The 14,775-nt window shown below is 33.5% G+C and overlaps 1 protein-coding gene across 1 annotated transcript in view; it reads left to right on the top strand.

Annotated features, from left to right (window-relative positions):
- Window positions 1–14,775, top strand: part of lama5 (laminin, alpha 5) — a 176,182-nt gene that overhangs the window by 77,236 nt on the left and 84,171 nt on the right. The window contains 10 exon segments of the mRNA XM_056448715.1: window positions 323–460; window positions 2,842–2,976; window positions 6,670–6,804; window positions 6,887–7,024; window positions 7,109–7,161; window positions 8,654–8,753; window positions 9,555–9,607; window positions 9,692–9,797; window positions 13,093–13,192; window positions 13,263–13,419. Coding sequence (XP_056304690.1) covers window positions 323–460; window positions 2,842–2,976; window positions 6,670–6,804; window positions 6,887–7,024; window positions 7,109–7,161; window positions 8,654–8,753; window positions 9,555–9,607; window positions 9,692–9,797; window positions 13,093–13,192; window positions 13,263–13,419 — 1,115 coding nt within the window.

Genomic DNA, 14,775 nt, shown 5'->3' with positions numbered 1-14,775 from the left:
AGGCTTCATAAACACCCATTTATAAATACCCCTTCAAGTAAAGTATGTTCTTAATCTTTTTATTGACATTTAGAAAGTTTTGTTTAAATTTCCAATTGAAAAGTCCCAGAACACATCAGCTGTCCTGTTCTGCCTGTTGTTTTGTTTGTTTTCTATTAAATGTAGCAGATGACATCTGAGCAAACACACACACGCAGTTTTTTTCTCTGCTGAACTGCTGTTGATCTTGTGCATAGTTGCAGTGTTTTTGTGCACAATATACCACCCAAAGACAAAAGCAATACAAACATGCCCACATTCTCGCTGGTCTCCCTTCCCCCAGGCTGTCAGTGTTCAGGCCAGGGTTGCCTAGATGGCTCCTGTGATGCAGTGACGGGCCAGTGTGTGTGCCGGAGCGGGTTTCAGGGGTATTCATGCGAGCAGTGTGCACCAGGCTACTTCAACTACCCTCTGTGCCAATGTGAGTGCTTGCCAACTCTAATCTCAAAATCCCCAATGAGTGCTGCCAAACCATGAACTTTGCAGTGCAGCCACAATAACTGTTTACTGCGTATTTGCTTGAACTCTTTTACTTCACCGAGTTCTGTTTATAGAAACGCTTTTTGTGTGCTATTCATCAGCACAGTGAAAGGTATAATGGGCTTAACCTTTCTATTTTGACATATATGATTGGAGTAAAATTGGTAAAAAGTGTAACATACTAGTTGCAATAGAACTTGCCACTGTTTATACCACTGAGCATATTTATGTTTGAACATTGGGATTTTGTTAGGATTTTTCAGTATACAACACTATGCCGTAAGTTGACAGCAAGAGTGACCTAAACTGATTTATTCAAAAATAATGATTTTTTCATATACAAAACAAGTGACTGTTCTTAGTAGTTTCTGTATCTTCTACTTCACTAATTTGTTTAAGCATATATGATTTATTCAAGATTCACTCAATCGTTTACTCAATTGAAAAGATTCAAGAACGCTGAGTCATTCAGGAATGAAGCAAGTTGACCGTCTTTATGAGTCACTGAACATTTTATCACTGGAGTTGTTCACAAAAACATTTGTGAAATATACAAGTTACTGTCTTTATAAATAATTTCATTTATCAAGTGTTTGAACTGTTCACTTAGCTGAACAAATTATTCAAAAACACAAATGATTCATGAATGAAACGCTGCTGTCATTGTAACATTCACTCAACTTAATTGATTTGTTAAAAAACACTGATTGATCCAGAAAAAATTAATTACTTTATTTAATTGAGCCATTTATAATTTTCTCAAATTAATAATTTTATTTTAAAAATACTGGTTGATTCAGGTACAAAACAAGTGGCTGTGCTTGTAAGCGAGTCACTGTATCGTTCACACAACTGTATTGTTTAATGTCTTCATGAGAACGGATTTCTTTAAAAACAAAAAGGTGACTTCATTAGTAATTGAAACTTTTTGTTCCAAAACAATAACTGATTTAGAAATGAAACAAGTAATTTTTTTTGTACGTGACCTATTGAATTGTTGACTGAATCTAATTTATTTGTAAAAAAAAATAATAATAATAATAAATAAATAAATGAATCAGATGATTGTCTTTATGAGCTACTCAGTGTTCTACTTAAGGTTATTATAGTTAACGAAAATGAATGAAAAAGAAAACTAGAATTGAAAAACATTTGTTAACTGAAATAAAACGAGAGTTTTAAAAAACTAAAACTGTAATGTATTGGTTCAAAACTAACTGAAATTAACTAAAATTATATCAAAAACATCCTTCGTTTTTGTCTTTGTAAATGTATTTAATAAATCTATTTACTTCGTGCTGCCAGGTGTTTGATCATGTGGCACCTCAGAGACTGTAGTCCTGCTGCCATTTGCCAGATCAAGCCAGTTCTCCTCCAGTCATCCTCGCTGTTGCTCCCGCTACAAAAACAATGGCTGGACATGACAGCAGCACGGTGACATCAAATACTTCCCGAGCAGACACTTAAGTGTAATAATTCAACACATTTGTGCCAAATGATGGGTTTTATTTCTGTATTAGTGATCGCGATCATGAGCGAATCGTTCTTTTAAATCGGATCTTCTAAGTGAACCGGTTGAACTAATTCACCAAATCGAACTGTATCATTTGAAACGATTTGCGTCCCCAGTAACGCCTTGCACACTTATTTTACTTAAGGCAGCTATCTTGTGCGCTGTTGTACTTGACTTTGAGGATGGGTGGATGTTAATGGTAGATGGTAAAGTTAGTGTTCTTGTGTCAAAAAAAGTAGCCTATCTTTGGTTAAGTTTTTAATATACAATATTTATGCTGATGATTTTGAATCCTACAAATATCCAAATTTACAAAAGAACAACAAAACTAAAACTAATACTGAAACTAATAGAAACGAAACTAAAACAATTTTAAAATATAAAACTACTAAAAACTAGCAAATCTACCTCTAAAAACTAATTAAAACGAACTGAATTTTAAAATAAAAATGTCAAAACGAAATAAAAACTAAAACTAATGAAAAATTCAAAACTAATTGCCCACACTCCAACTTATTCGAGAGTAAAACAAGTGGCTATATTATTATCTTATATCAATCAGTAACTGAATCATTTCATTCAGGTTAATTGAAAAGTTGTAATACAAAATAAAAGATTTACTGGATTGTTTACTAAACTTTTGTTCAAAAACACATTTATGAAAGCAACATGCAACTTTTTAAAAGTAACTGAATCATTCACTTAACTGAAACAGTTACAGAAGTAAAGTATATTGCAGTTTGCAAATAAACTCAAGAATTTTTCAAAAGCATCAACATCTGCATCACCATCTCTCTGTTTGTCTGTAGATTGTGGTTGCAGTGTTGCGGGATCTGTACCTGAAATGTGTGATCCGGCCGGTCGGTGTTTGTGTAAGCCGGAGTTCACTGGTCCTCGCTGTGATCAGTGTCAGTCAGGCTTCCACTCATATCCAAATTGCCAAGGTGAGAAAGACATTTACATACAGATGCACAAACACATGTCGTTATGAGGGGTTTATAAAGACTCTCCATAGGCATAATGTACTTTATACAGTAAAAAATGATTATTAGATGGCCCTACTCTTGAACACAACCCTCAAAAGGAAACGTGGCAAATATTAAAAAGTCAAAAGACCCCATTATAAGTATGATTTTTAAGCTTTTGTATTACAAGGACATAAGGGGTGTCTTTACATACCACCTCATTGTTGTACACTGCAAGAAATGCTTTTCTTACTTAGAGTTGTCTTGTTTGTTGTCCAAATATTTAAAAATGATTAAATCAAAAAGTTAATACCTTTTATTTACACGCACACACGCACACGCACACACGCACACGTTGTAGTAACGGATCAGAGAGAAGACAAAGGCGGATTAACAGAAAAAAATTGATAATTAATGATACTTTTAACAAACAATGTAAAAGGAGGTTGTTCAGAAGAGAAATATCATCAATACCAACACAAGACAACAAAACTTCAGGTGGTAACTGAAACAAGTTGATGCTGGTGGAGGTAAACACAGTACAGGATTCACAGGACGAGATAACTGACAGAATAACAGGCAAACTGGTGAGCAGGCAGACAGGATACAACAACTAGTAAATGTTATCAAGCTGAAAAGAAATGAGTCTGTGTACTAACAAGTAGATTAGACAGTGAATGTTCCAGGCTTATGTAGCGTGAGCAGGTGATGAGCAACAGATGAATGTGATTAGAAGTCTGGTGATTGGGGCTGTGCAGGTGCAGTGAATGACTTGTTTTCAGAAATATTATGTCAAACTTAAGTGAGTTTTTTCCTAAAACAAGCTAAATAATCTGCTTTGAGCAAAAACAGTTATTTTGTTTATCCCATTGGCAGATTATTTGGTTTGTTTCAAGGAGAAACACTTAATTAATTAATTAACACTTAATTAAGTTGAACTTAATTTTTACATAATATAACTGAAAACAAGACAATATTTTTTTACTTGTATAGAAAATGCTTCTTGATTTAGGAATATTTAAAGAGCCCATATTATACATGAAATAGGGTCATATTTAGGTTGTAAGGGTCTCCAACAACAGTCTAATATGCATGCAAGGTCAAAAAACACTTTGATGGTCTTATAATCTGCATTTATTTTTACCTAATTATCCCAGCGACTCCCATGTGAATCGTTCAGCGATTCATTTGTTCTCAAACCCCTCCTCAGCGCGAAGCTAATCTGCGCTGATTGGACCGATGACAGCCTGCTGCGATTGGTCGACACGGACAAGGCTTCAGCACGAGGCAGAGTGAAATGCCCAGCTGCTAATCTACAATATAAAAGTAGTCACAGTGCATACACGCTTCATAGTGGATTTTGGCTGCCAGTGGGTGAATGTAAACACAGACGATGGACTAGAAAATACTGACGACTAACTATTTTATTGAGCAAAAAGTCCAAGAACTGGCGAGGAGGTCACAGTCTTCTTGCTCTTTTCACACACACACACACACACACACACACACACACACACACACACACACACACACACACACACACACACACACACACACACACACACACACAGGGCCTGCGCGTCCATAGAGGACCGGCTGAATAGAGAGGGCGCGGCGCTCAGTTATATCCGCGAATACCCGTGCGTTACACACACGAGGAGACACACACACACACACAGGGCCGGCGCGTCCATAGAGGAGCGGCGCTCAGTTATATCCGCGAATACCCGTGCATTACACACACGAGGAGACACAGACACACACACACAGGGCCGGTGCGTCCATAGAGGAGCGGCGCTCAGTTATATCCGCGAATACCCGTGCGTTACACACACGAGGAGACACAGACACACACACACAGGGCCGGCGCGTCCATAGAGGAGCGGCAATTAGTTATATCCGCGAATACCCGTGCGTTACACACACAAGGAGACAATAATATTGAGCTGAAATATTTTGAAACTTGACCGTTGCATGTGTGTAAACAGCTGAAGATCCGTAATCAAAGCGGCACGCGTCGCGTTTTCAACGTGGCTTTACACTCGATATGAGAATATAAAGAGTTAACCTGATACAGTACACGCAGTTACAAGTAACAAAACACAACTAAATACATAATTTGCAAGCTAGAGTAAACGAGGCAATAATTTTAATCGCACTTACTTACACTTGTGAAATGGGGGTAGAAACTGATCCATGATGCACTGATCCATGTTCTGACAGTCTATACTGATCCTTCCTTTAACAAACTGATGAAGTCTTCTTTGAAAAAATATAGTTTTCAGAAGCACTCAGAACTGCTCAAGGCTGGGCTATATTGCTGATGTTTCATCTTTGATTAGACTGTCCATAATATCCATCTGCACAGCGTGACTTCATTCGACCGGTGTCTGTGTGTGTCTCTGTGTGTGTGTGAGACTTTTTTTTCTGTTAGTGGGCGGGGCCGCAGGTTTCAAATCTCCCGGGTTTGCGCGCCCAACTACTTGTGTTTCGTAGCTGCGTCATCGCGAAACACCTAATGACTCGTTATCAAGACGACTCGTTTGAAGCACTATGAGTCGACTCTTTTATAGATGAATCAATAATTTTAAACACTGTACACTTACAGATTTAAGCCTTAGCTGGATATTTCACTTCACTTAGAGCTGTGTTACACACTACATGGAAGGGCATTTTCAAAAACCCATAATATGGGCTGTTTAAATATTTGGACTAGAAACAAGACAAACCCATGCCATTATACACATTTCTGTACCTGTTAACTACCCAAACCAGTGCACCTGTACAACTATCGTTATCGATGTAATGATTTAATGACATATTGATTTTTAGACTGTATATTCCAGGGTGTCCGCAGGGTCTTAAAAGTTGATAAATCAATTATGAGAAAATTAAGGCCCTTAAAAGGTATTAAAAAGTCTCAATCGCCCTTTACGAGGTCTTAAATTGTGTCCAAAGTGTTTGACTCCAAAACAGCATAAATATATTTAATTTCCTCCTAATATTAACAACATCATGCTCCTCTTGCGGGTGATGTTAAGTAACTTGCAACAAACAAAGGTGATGTGACGCTCTCCACATGTAGAGAAACCATAGAGCGAAACAGACGGCAAAATGGGAAACCGTAAGTTTGCATACTCCTGCTTGGAGAAAGACGAGTTTAAACAGTGGCTAAAGCCTGTTGCCTTAAAACAACCATGTAATTTAGTCTTTCAAGCTTTGTTTCTTCCAAGCTTATCTGAGTTCTGTTGCATGGTCCATTGATTTGATTAACTGCTACTGTTTATTAACAACTGTTCATTAAGTTAAAGGCTTGATACTGATTAGAACTTGAAGTTGTGATGAGCTCTTAAAATATTCTGAGAAGGTCTTTAAAAAGTCTTAAAAAGGTATTAACATTATCTTTAGGATTCCTGCATATACCCTGTATTCGGTCCTCTCACCACAACCATACCCCAAAACCCAGTCATTAAAACAAAATGATGTGTGATTTCTCAATTTCCTTAAAAAAAGGTCAAAATTGACTTTTATTGCTATATTTGAGGGGACATTCGGTCACCACAACTTGAGGAATACAACTTACACACACAGCACTGTAATACACACCATGTATTCTGATCACTGTCTGTATTTTATCGACTGTTACATTATTTATTTCATATTATTTCCCAGTGTGCACTTGTGACCCTCGCACATCTTTGGACTCCAGCTGTAGTGAGTTGGATCAGTGTAACTGCAGACCAAACTACAGTGGCCCCAGATGTCAGCAGTGCGCACCAGGATACTACTCTTATCCCAGCTGCACACGTAAGTCTATGACTATTATCAGCACTGGGAAAAGACCCTCTGAAGTAACAGGGGATTTAAAGTTTAAACCCGTCTGTTTCAGCATGTGATTGCTCAGTGGAGGGCTCTCGCTCCAGCTCCTGTGACCCAGTGTCGGGACAGTGTGTGTGTCTGCCGAACATCGAGGGTCAGAGGTGTGATGGCTGTAGTCCTGGGTCATATGACTTCCCCCTTTGCCAACGTGAGAGAGACAATCAAATACAATCGTGTTTATTATATTAACATACATTTGTTCTGATGTTTTTATTGTCTTTTTGTACTTTAGTCGGGACATGTAACCCAGCAGGGTCTGTTCATAATGACATTCTGCCCACTGTGGTGAGTGAAACTGACTTCTAATTTTTTTTGTTGTTTAATTTGGTTATAGTGAGAATGATGTGTGTAGTATATGAAATATATAGATTATAATATAGATTATAGATATTATATATTGTTTATTATTATAGAAGCTGTCAGTTGAAGTCAGAATTATTAGCCCCCCCTGAATTATCAGCCCCCCTGTTTATTTTTCCCCCAATTTCTGTTTGACGGAGAGATTTTTTTCAACACATTTCTAAACATAATAGTTTAAATAACTCATTTCTAATTACTGATTTATTTTATGATGACAGAAAATAATATTTTACTAGATTTTTATCAAGACACTTCTATACAGCTTAAAGTGATATTTAAAGGCTTAACAGATTAGGGTAATTAGGGAAGTTATTGTATAACGATGTTTGTTCTATAGACTATTGAAAAAAAGTTAGCTTAAAGGGGCTAATAATTTTGACCTTAAAATCGTTTCTAAAAAATCAAAAACAGATTTTATTCTAGCTGAAATAAAACAAATAAGACTTTCTCCAGAAGAAAAAATATTATCATACATACTGTGAAAATGTCCTTGCTCTGTTAAACATAATTTGGGAAATATTAAAAAAGAATATAAAATTCAAAGGGGGGCTAATAATTCTGACTTCAGCTGTATATATTATTAAAGATGTCCTGATTCAATTGAGTTTTGATTCTTTCTATTTGATTCGTTTCAGCTGTTGTTTCAATTCATTTAGATTTAAAGGGATAGTTCACTCAAACATGTCCTTACCATTTACTCAGACTAGAGTGACTCCTTAAGTCTAATTTTATGCATTTCTTTCTTCTATTGCACACAAAACAAGATATTCTGAAGAATATTGGCGTGAGAAAAGCAGCCATAGTAGTAACAAAAAATATAATGGAAGTCAATGGCAACATTCAATCTATATATCTTTTTTGTGTTCAGCATAAGAAAGAAACTCAAACATGCTTGAAACGAGCGGAGGATGTGTAAATGATTTGTCATTTTTTGAAAGAACTGTCACTTTTGTACAAATGCTATTGATATTTCTACAAATGAAGATTGAATATCTGTCCAAAAATGGTGAATTATGGAAAAAGAAATAAAAAACCACAGACGTGTGTTTATGAAACATTTCTAATTCAGATGCATTCACTCAATAATCAGAATATATAATACAGAAAAAAATGAGTGAACTAATGAGTGAACAAAGGTTAATCAAGCTTTTTTTGCTCAGCCAAGTGTTACTGTTTACAATTTAAAAAAAAATAACAATCCTGATCCCAAAACCTTTTAATTGTAGTGTATATTTGATACACAGACAGAAAATTTGCAAACTCTTAAGAGTGAATCCTACGATCCAAGTACATTATGTCCAAGTACACCTTTTCTATTGTTAATTCTTTCTTAACGTTGTACTTGAGGATCTTGCTGTCTTGTACAGAATTATCTCTTAGTCCTGGCTCTCAGTTCTTGTAGTTTTTGCTTCCTTAGGGCTCTTGTGTGTGTCGGCCATATGTGGAGGGAGTGGCGTGTGAACGCTGTAAGCCTCTCTACTGGAATCTCTCTCCTGATACAATCTATGGATGCTCAAGTAAGAGAACTGATTGACACGTGCATTAAAATGTACATCACACATTTAGAATAACTGGGACATGTAAACAAATGACATGTAAAGAGTTCAGAGACAAAAACCTCTAAGTGTTGTCTGAAATGTCCTTCTAAAATGAGCATTTTTCTTTTTTTATGTTTAGTTATTTTACTTTAAAGGCAATGAAAAGAACAAATTAGTTTGTATTATTACACACAGGAGCCTTTTAGAAAATTTGAACTCTTCATATTTTGTTTGTTTTAGTAACCAGTCAAATAATGTGGACATACAATATTAAATTTATTAGGCATGAGTTTGAGTAAAATATTAATATTTGTTTTATTCTATAAAAGTCTAAGAACAGAAATTTCAAATAATAAATATATTTTCAAATATAAAAATATATTGTCCTTTTAGAGTATTTTTTGTTAGTACATGACAGTTTATCACAATGCTTTCACTTGTGATTGAAATCAGTGTTATTCCACTTAATACTGATTCCTTAATTCTTCTGAAGTTAAAACATTGGTATTGTGTGAATATATACATTTCAATCTTTTTTTTGTTAATTGAAGCAAAATGAGTGTGCTCTAAAAGACTATGTTTCGTTTTTGTTTTAAGTGAAATAAATCAGCGATCACTGATTAAATCATACATTAACATTGTACTCAAACACATACAAAATGTGAAAAATAGTAAATAAAACGATAATTAGAACTTTTAAGTGGTCCCTTTTTCATTTTTCTTTTCAATTAAACATGTATTATATATTTCTGCTAATGTACAATCTGATGTATTTTGCAGCCTGTGACTGTAATACTGCAGGAACTTTGAGCGAGGTTGCTGAGTGCACGCAGGTATGGAAATATTTGACGTTTTAACCTCATCTTACAAGTGCAATTACAAGGACATACTTAAACCTCCATCTGTGTGTGAATCAGCACACCGGCCAGTGTTACTGTAAACCCAACGTGTGCAGCGGCACCTGTAATGTGTGTAAGGATGGATTCTTCAACCTTCAGAAGGACAACTACTTTGGGTGCCAAGGTATGAAATACATTTCAAGCAGATTTAAGTAGAGATGCACTGCATTGGATTTGTAAAAATAAAACATTTTTTAAAAACAATTAAGTTAACTTAATTTGTGTTGGGACTACGTGAAGGAATTGTGTAGAACATAGCATTTTTTTTTACCATGTACACTGAAAAAAAGATTTTGCTGCCTGTTCAAACAACTTATTGAAAATGAGCTGAAACCACACAATTCCTTTTTTTGGGACAACATAATTGTTTTATGTTTAAGTTAACTTAATCAATTTATGTTCAGAGAGTATGAACGAATGGAGTGGAACCTTGCATTTTTAACAGTGTAGATCATGGAAAATTAAACTTTTTAATCAGTGAAGGTTAAGGAATAGTCCAGGAATTTGACATTCGGCCCAGTTAGCATGGTTTGTTTGGCATACAAAACAAACTCTCAAGGTTTTTTAATTCTTCATTTTCGCCAATTGGTGAAGTTTTTTTACTCACCACTGTCGCCACTGGCTTGCGTGGTTCGGGATCTGTAGAGCTGCGCATCGTTGGATTTACTCCTCAGTGTTTGGACTCTCAGTAGTGATTATTAACCACACTGAACTGAACTAAACTGAACTGAACTTAAACACTGAAAACTGAACTACACTGTTTCAATTTACTATGATCTTCTATGTGAAGCTGCTTTGATACAGGTGAATTTAATTTGAATATGTGAAACCCATTGATGTGAAATCCATTGGTCCGAGATTGCCTGAATGAGGTGGTCTTTGCTTGATTGAAGCGAACTCTGGAGCTGATCGATTGTAGTGAAAACGAAACTATGAACCAGGCTACACAGTGTGTTGCAGTTATGTAATAGCCATATACAGTGGAAGTCAGAGTTATTAAACCCCCTGAATTATCAGCCCCCCTGTTTATGTTTTCCCCCAATTTCTGTTTAACAGAGAGAAGATTTTATAAACATAATAGTTTTAATAACTCATTTCTAATAACTGATTTATTTGATCTTTGCCATGATGACAGTAAATAATATTTGACTAGATATTTTTCAAGACACTTCTATACAGCTTAAAGTGACATTTAAAGGCTTAACTAGGTTAATTAGGTTAACTAGGTAGGTTAGGGTAATTAGACAAGTTATTGTATAACAATGGTTTGTTCTGTAGACTATCGAAAAAAATTTGCTTAAAGGGGCTAATAATTTTGACCATAAAATGGTTTTTAAAAAAAAAAAAATTGCTTTTATTGTAGCCGAAATGAAACAAAGAAGACTTTCTCCAGAAGAAAACAATATTATCAGACATACTGTGAAAATTTCCTTGCTCTGTTAAACATCATTTGGGAAATATTTAAAAAAGAAAGAAAATTCAAAGGGGAGCAAAAAATTCTGACTTCAACTGTATACTACTATATGAAGAGAGAATTACGAGTATGAGGATGTTATTCCTACCGATAAATGTGCGTTTCTTGTCGAATATGAAAGCATGTTGAAATATTCCCAAGTGCTGTTTATCCATTAGGAAAATTGACTGAAATTGCCATCTGATAATTTTTCAATACTTTAATCGTGTAATATTTTGTATTAGACCTATAGTTTGTTCCTTTCTGCACTGACACCTCAAAAGAAAGATCAACATTGATCTGCTTCATGATCAGACTTCACTCTCGGTTCATCTGTTATTTTTCTCTATAATTTAAGCCTATAACGCATAATTCCAGCCAAAGTTTTTTTTAATAGATTGATTGATTCAATGGATAGACAAAACTTGACAACTGAAATGAGGCTATTGATGAGAAAGTCTGGCCTCTCTGATTTATGTTTGGTGACAATGTCTGTGGGTGTCAAAACTAAAGTGCACCTTTTCGCTTATAATGTCTTATCGCTTATCATAATAAAATAAAATACCGACGTGACAGCAGAGCAGAATCCATGGAACTCTGAAAAATAAATCCTGAAACTCCCAATATAAGTAAGGTATCCACGGAGTCTTAAAAAGTCTTAAAATGTCTAAAATCTCTAAAGCTAAACTTTAGACCTTCAAAAAAAGTCCTAAATCTACTAAAATGTTGTGTTGCAGGTCTTAAATCTTTTTTAACAGATCTTAATTTTCCTTTGTTCATGTATAGCTACCCAATCTGGCCCTTAACACCCATACAATCACTAACAATCCATCTCAATAAAACTTAAATAGCATTTAATTACTTTCCTTACAGTAACAGTTGCTTAAAAGTTCTCCATTTATTTACTGCTGAGTAAACCTGACCTGACCTATATTTTTATTATTAAATTATTATTAATGTAGACTGAAGTAATTAACAGTTATGTTTTGTTCTATTCTTGATTTGTGAATGGATATATTTGAAAATTAATTAAAATATATTCAAACAAAAAATATTGTTGTATTATTAAATTTATTAAATTTTAATCATGTTTTGAGAAGCTGAGTAAAATCTGGAATATTCAAAAGTAATCCTTAACATTTAGCCCTGTATAAGTCTAAAATTTTATTCATAATGGTCTTAAAAAATCTTAAATTTAACTTGGTGAAACCTGAAGAAACCCTGTGTGAGGAGAGTTTACTCGCACGTGACTTGTTTTAACTATTTTGGTCCGTTTAGAAACTTTGCCCTGTGAAAACTAACTGCACCAAGAACAAAAAAAAAAACATTGTAACAATTTTAATCCCTATTTTGGAACAAAACAATTAGTCTACAGGCGTGAAAATAACTATAGAGTGGGAACTCTGCATTCTATCAATATTATTCTGTGTAGCATAAATATCAATGACTTTAGAGACGGTCTCTAACTGTGACTTTTAAATGTCATGATTAAAATGCATTAGGCTTATGCGTAATCAAAACTCAATTGAAAATCTTCAAACAATTGAACATTGCAGCAAGCATGGAACTGGCAATACTGCTAAATGATATAAAATCAACTTGGCTTAATAACTGGAGGAGCATAAAAGTTATCTATTAGGGAGAAACATTAATTGCCCAGCCGATCAATCTGTTCTGATACAGTGCCTATAAAAATCATCATGCCCTGTGAAAATCTTTACCTATACTTATATTACTCCCTGCTGTCAAAAGACCTTAGGGCTGAAGTTGTAGAAAGGCACAGGTTATTAGAAGACTACAAAAACCTTTCAAAGGCTGGAAGATTTATTTGGAATGTCATTTCATTTCATGGTGTATGACCAAATTAAGTATATCAAAGGGATATGATGATTTTCTGTAGGCACTGCAATATTGTGCAATACTGCATTGAAGAGACATGGTAAACGGCGTCCCTCTGTGTATGCAGGCTGCCAGTGTGACATTGGAGGCTCTGTGGGGCAGGCGTGTGATGAGAGATACGGCCGCTGTCGATGCAGACCCAATGTGGAGGGACCCAAATGCAAGCAGTGAGTGGCAGTCCAGAAATCGCTTTAATGTGTGTCCAGCTACTATGACTGATGGGATGTGTTTGTTTAGACCCCGGCCGGATCATTACTTTCCTGACCTGCACCATATGAAGTTTGAGGTGGAGGACGGTACCACTATGGATGGACGTCCGGTGAGGTTTGGTTACAATCCACTGGAGTTTGAGAGCTTCAGCTGGAGGGGCTATGCTCAGATGTCCCCTATACAGGTAAGAGACACACACACACAGATTTGTGGGATTTAATGCATTATGAAATCATTCTTATTTTTTATTACATAATTCATATGTGAATCATATTATCAACTTGCCATAACAATAATAATTTCTGCAGTATTACATGTGTATAAAAACTATAATGTTAAGGAATATTTTTATAACAACAAATATTTAATAATAATAATATTACTATTTGCAATATTTAATATTAATATTTGTAATATTTGTTATAATGTATTAACATAAATATATATAAAACAATATCCATAATTAATGTAATTGTTATTAATTATAATTATCAATTATAATAACTAAAATAAATCAAATAACAAACAAAAAATCCACAATAAGCATTATTGTTGTTGTTGTTGTTATTATTATAATTAATGTATTTTACCTGTGTATTAATGTATTTTTTTGTAAAACACTTTAAAATTACTACTTTATTATTATTTTACTGCTGTTTATTTTATTATTATTATTATTATTATTATTATTATTATTATTATTATTATTATTAATATTCTTATTATGATTACAATCATTTATTACTATTTTTATTAATAATATAGAATATTAAAGGAGTAGAACTTAAGTAAATGGAGAAAAAAATAATTTATAGTTGAATTTAATGTTAAAGTGCTAAACAACAGTGAAATTAATCAGCTCATTTCTGTAATATATAACATTCAAGAATAACAATAACTATAATTATAATAATAATTCTAACAATAAATAAATAATAATAATTAATTAATAAAGGTTTATATTTTTTCTTTAAAAAATATGATTATAGGCATTTGATACTACAGCAAAGTATTAAATATTATTATTATTATTATTATTATTATTAATAATAATTTAGTATTAAATATTATTATTATTATTATTATTATTGTTATTATTATTATTATTATTATTATTAATAATAATAATAATAATAATAATAATATTTAATACTTTGCTGTAGTATCAAATGCCTATAATCATATTTTTTAAAGAAAAAATATAAACCTTTATTAATTAATTATTATTATTTATTTATTGTTAGTATTATTATTATAATTATAGTTATTGTTATTCTTGAATGTTATATATTACAGAAATGAGCTGATTAATTTCACTGTTGTTTAGCACTTTAACATTAAATTCAACTATAAATAATTTTTTTCTCCATTTACTTAAGTTCTACTCCTTTAATATTCTATATTATTAATAAAAATAGTAATAAATGATTGTAATCATAATAAGAATACATTCTCAAATTTCAAAAATCTATAAAAAGTAATATGATACATTTTACTATAATAATACAAATAAAATGTATAACATTTAACATAACATATC

This window comes from Danio aesculapii, chromosome 23 (assembly GCF_903798145.1).
Source record: "Danio aesculapii chromosome 23, fDanAes4.1, whole genome shotgun sequence".
NCBI lineage: Eukaryota > Metazoa > Chordata > Actinopteri > Cypriniformes > Danionidae > Danio > Danio aesculapii.
Note: the sequence above shows the minus strand (reverse complement) of the source record. Positions and strands in the feature narration are given on the sequence as shown.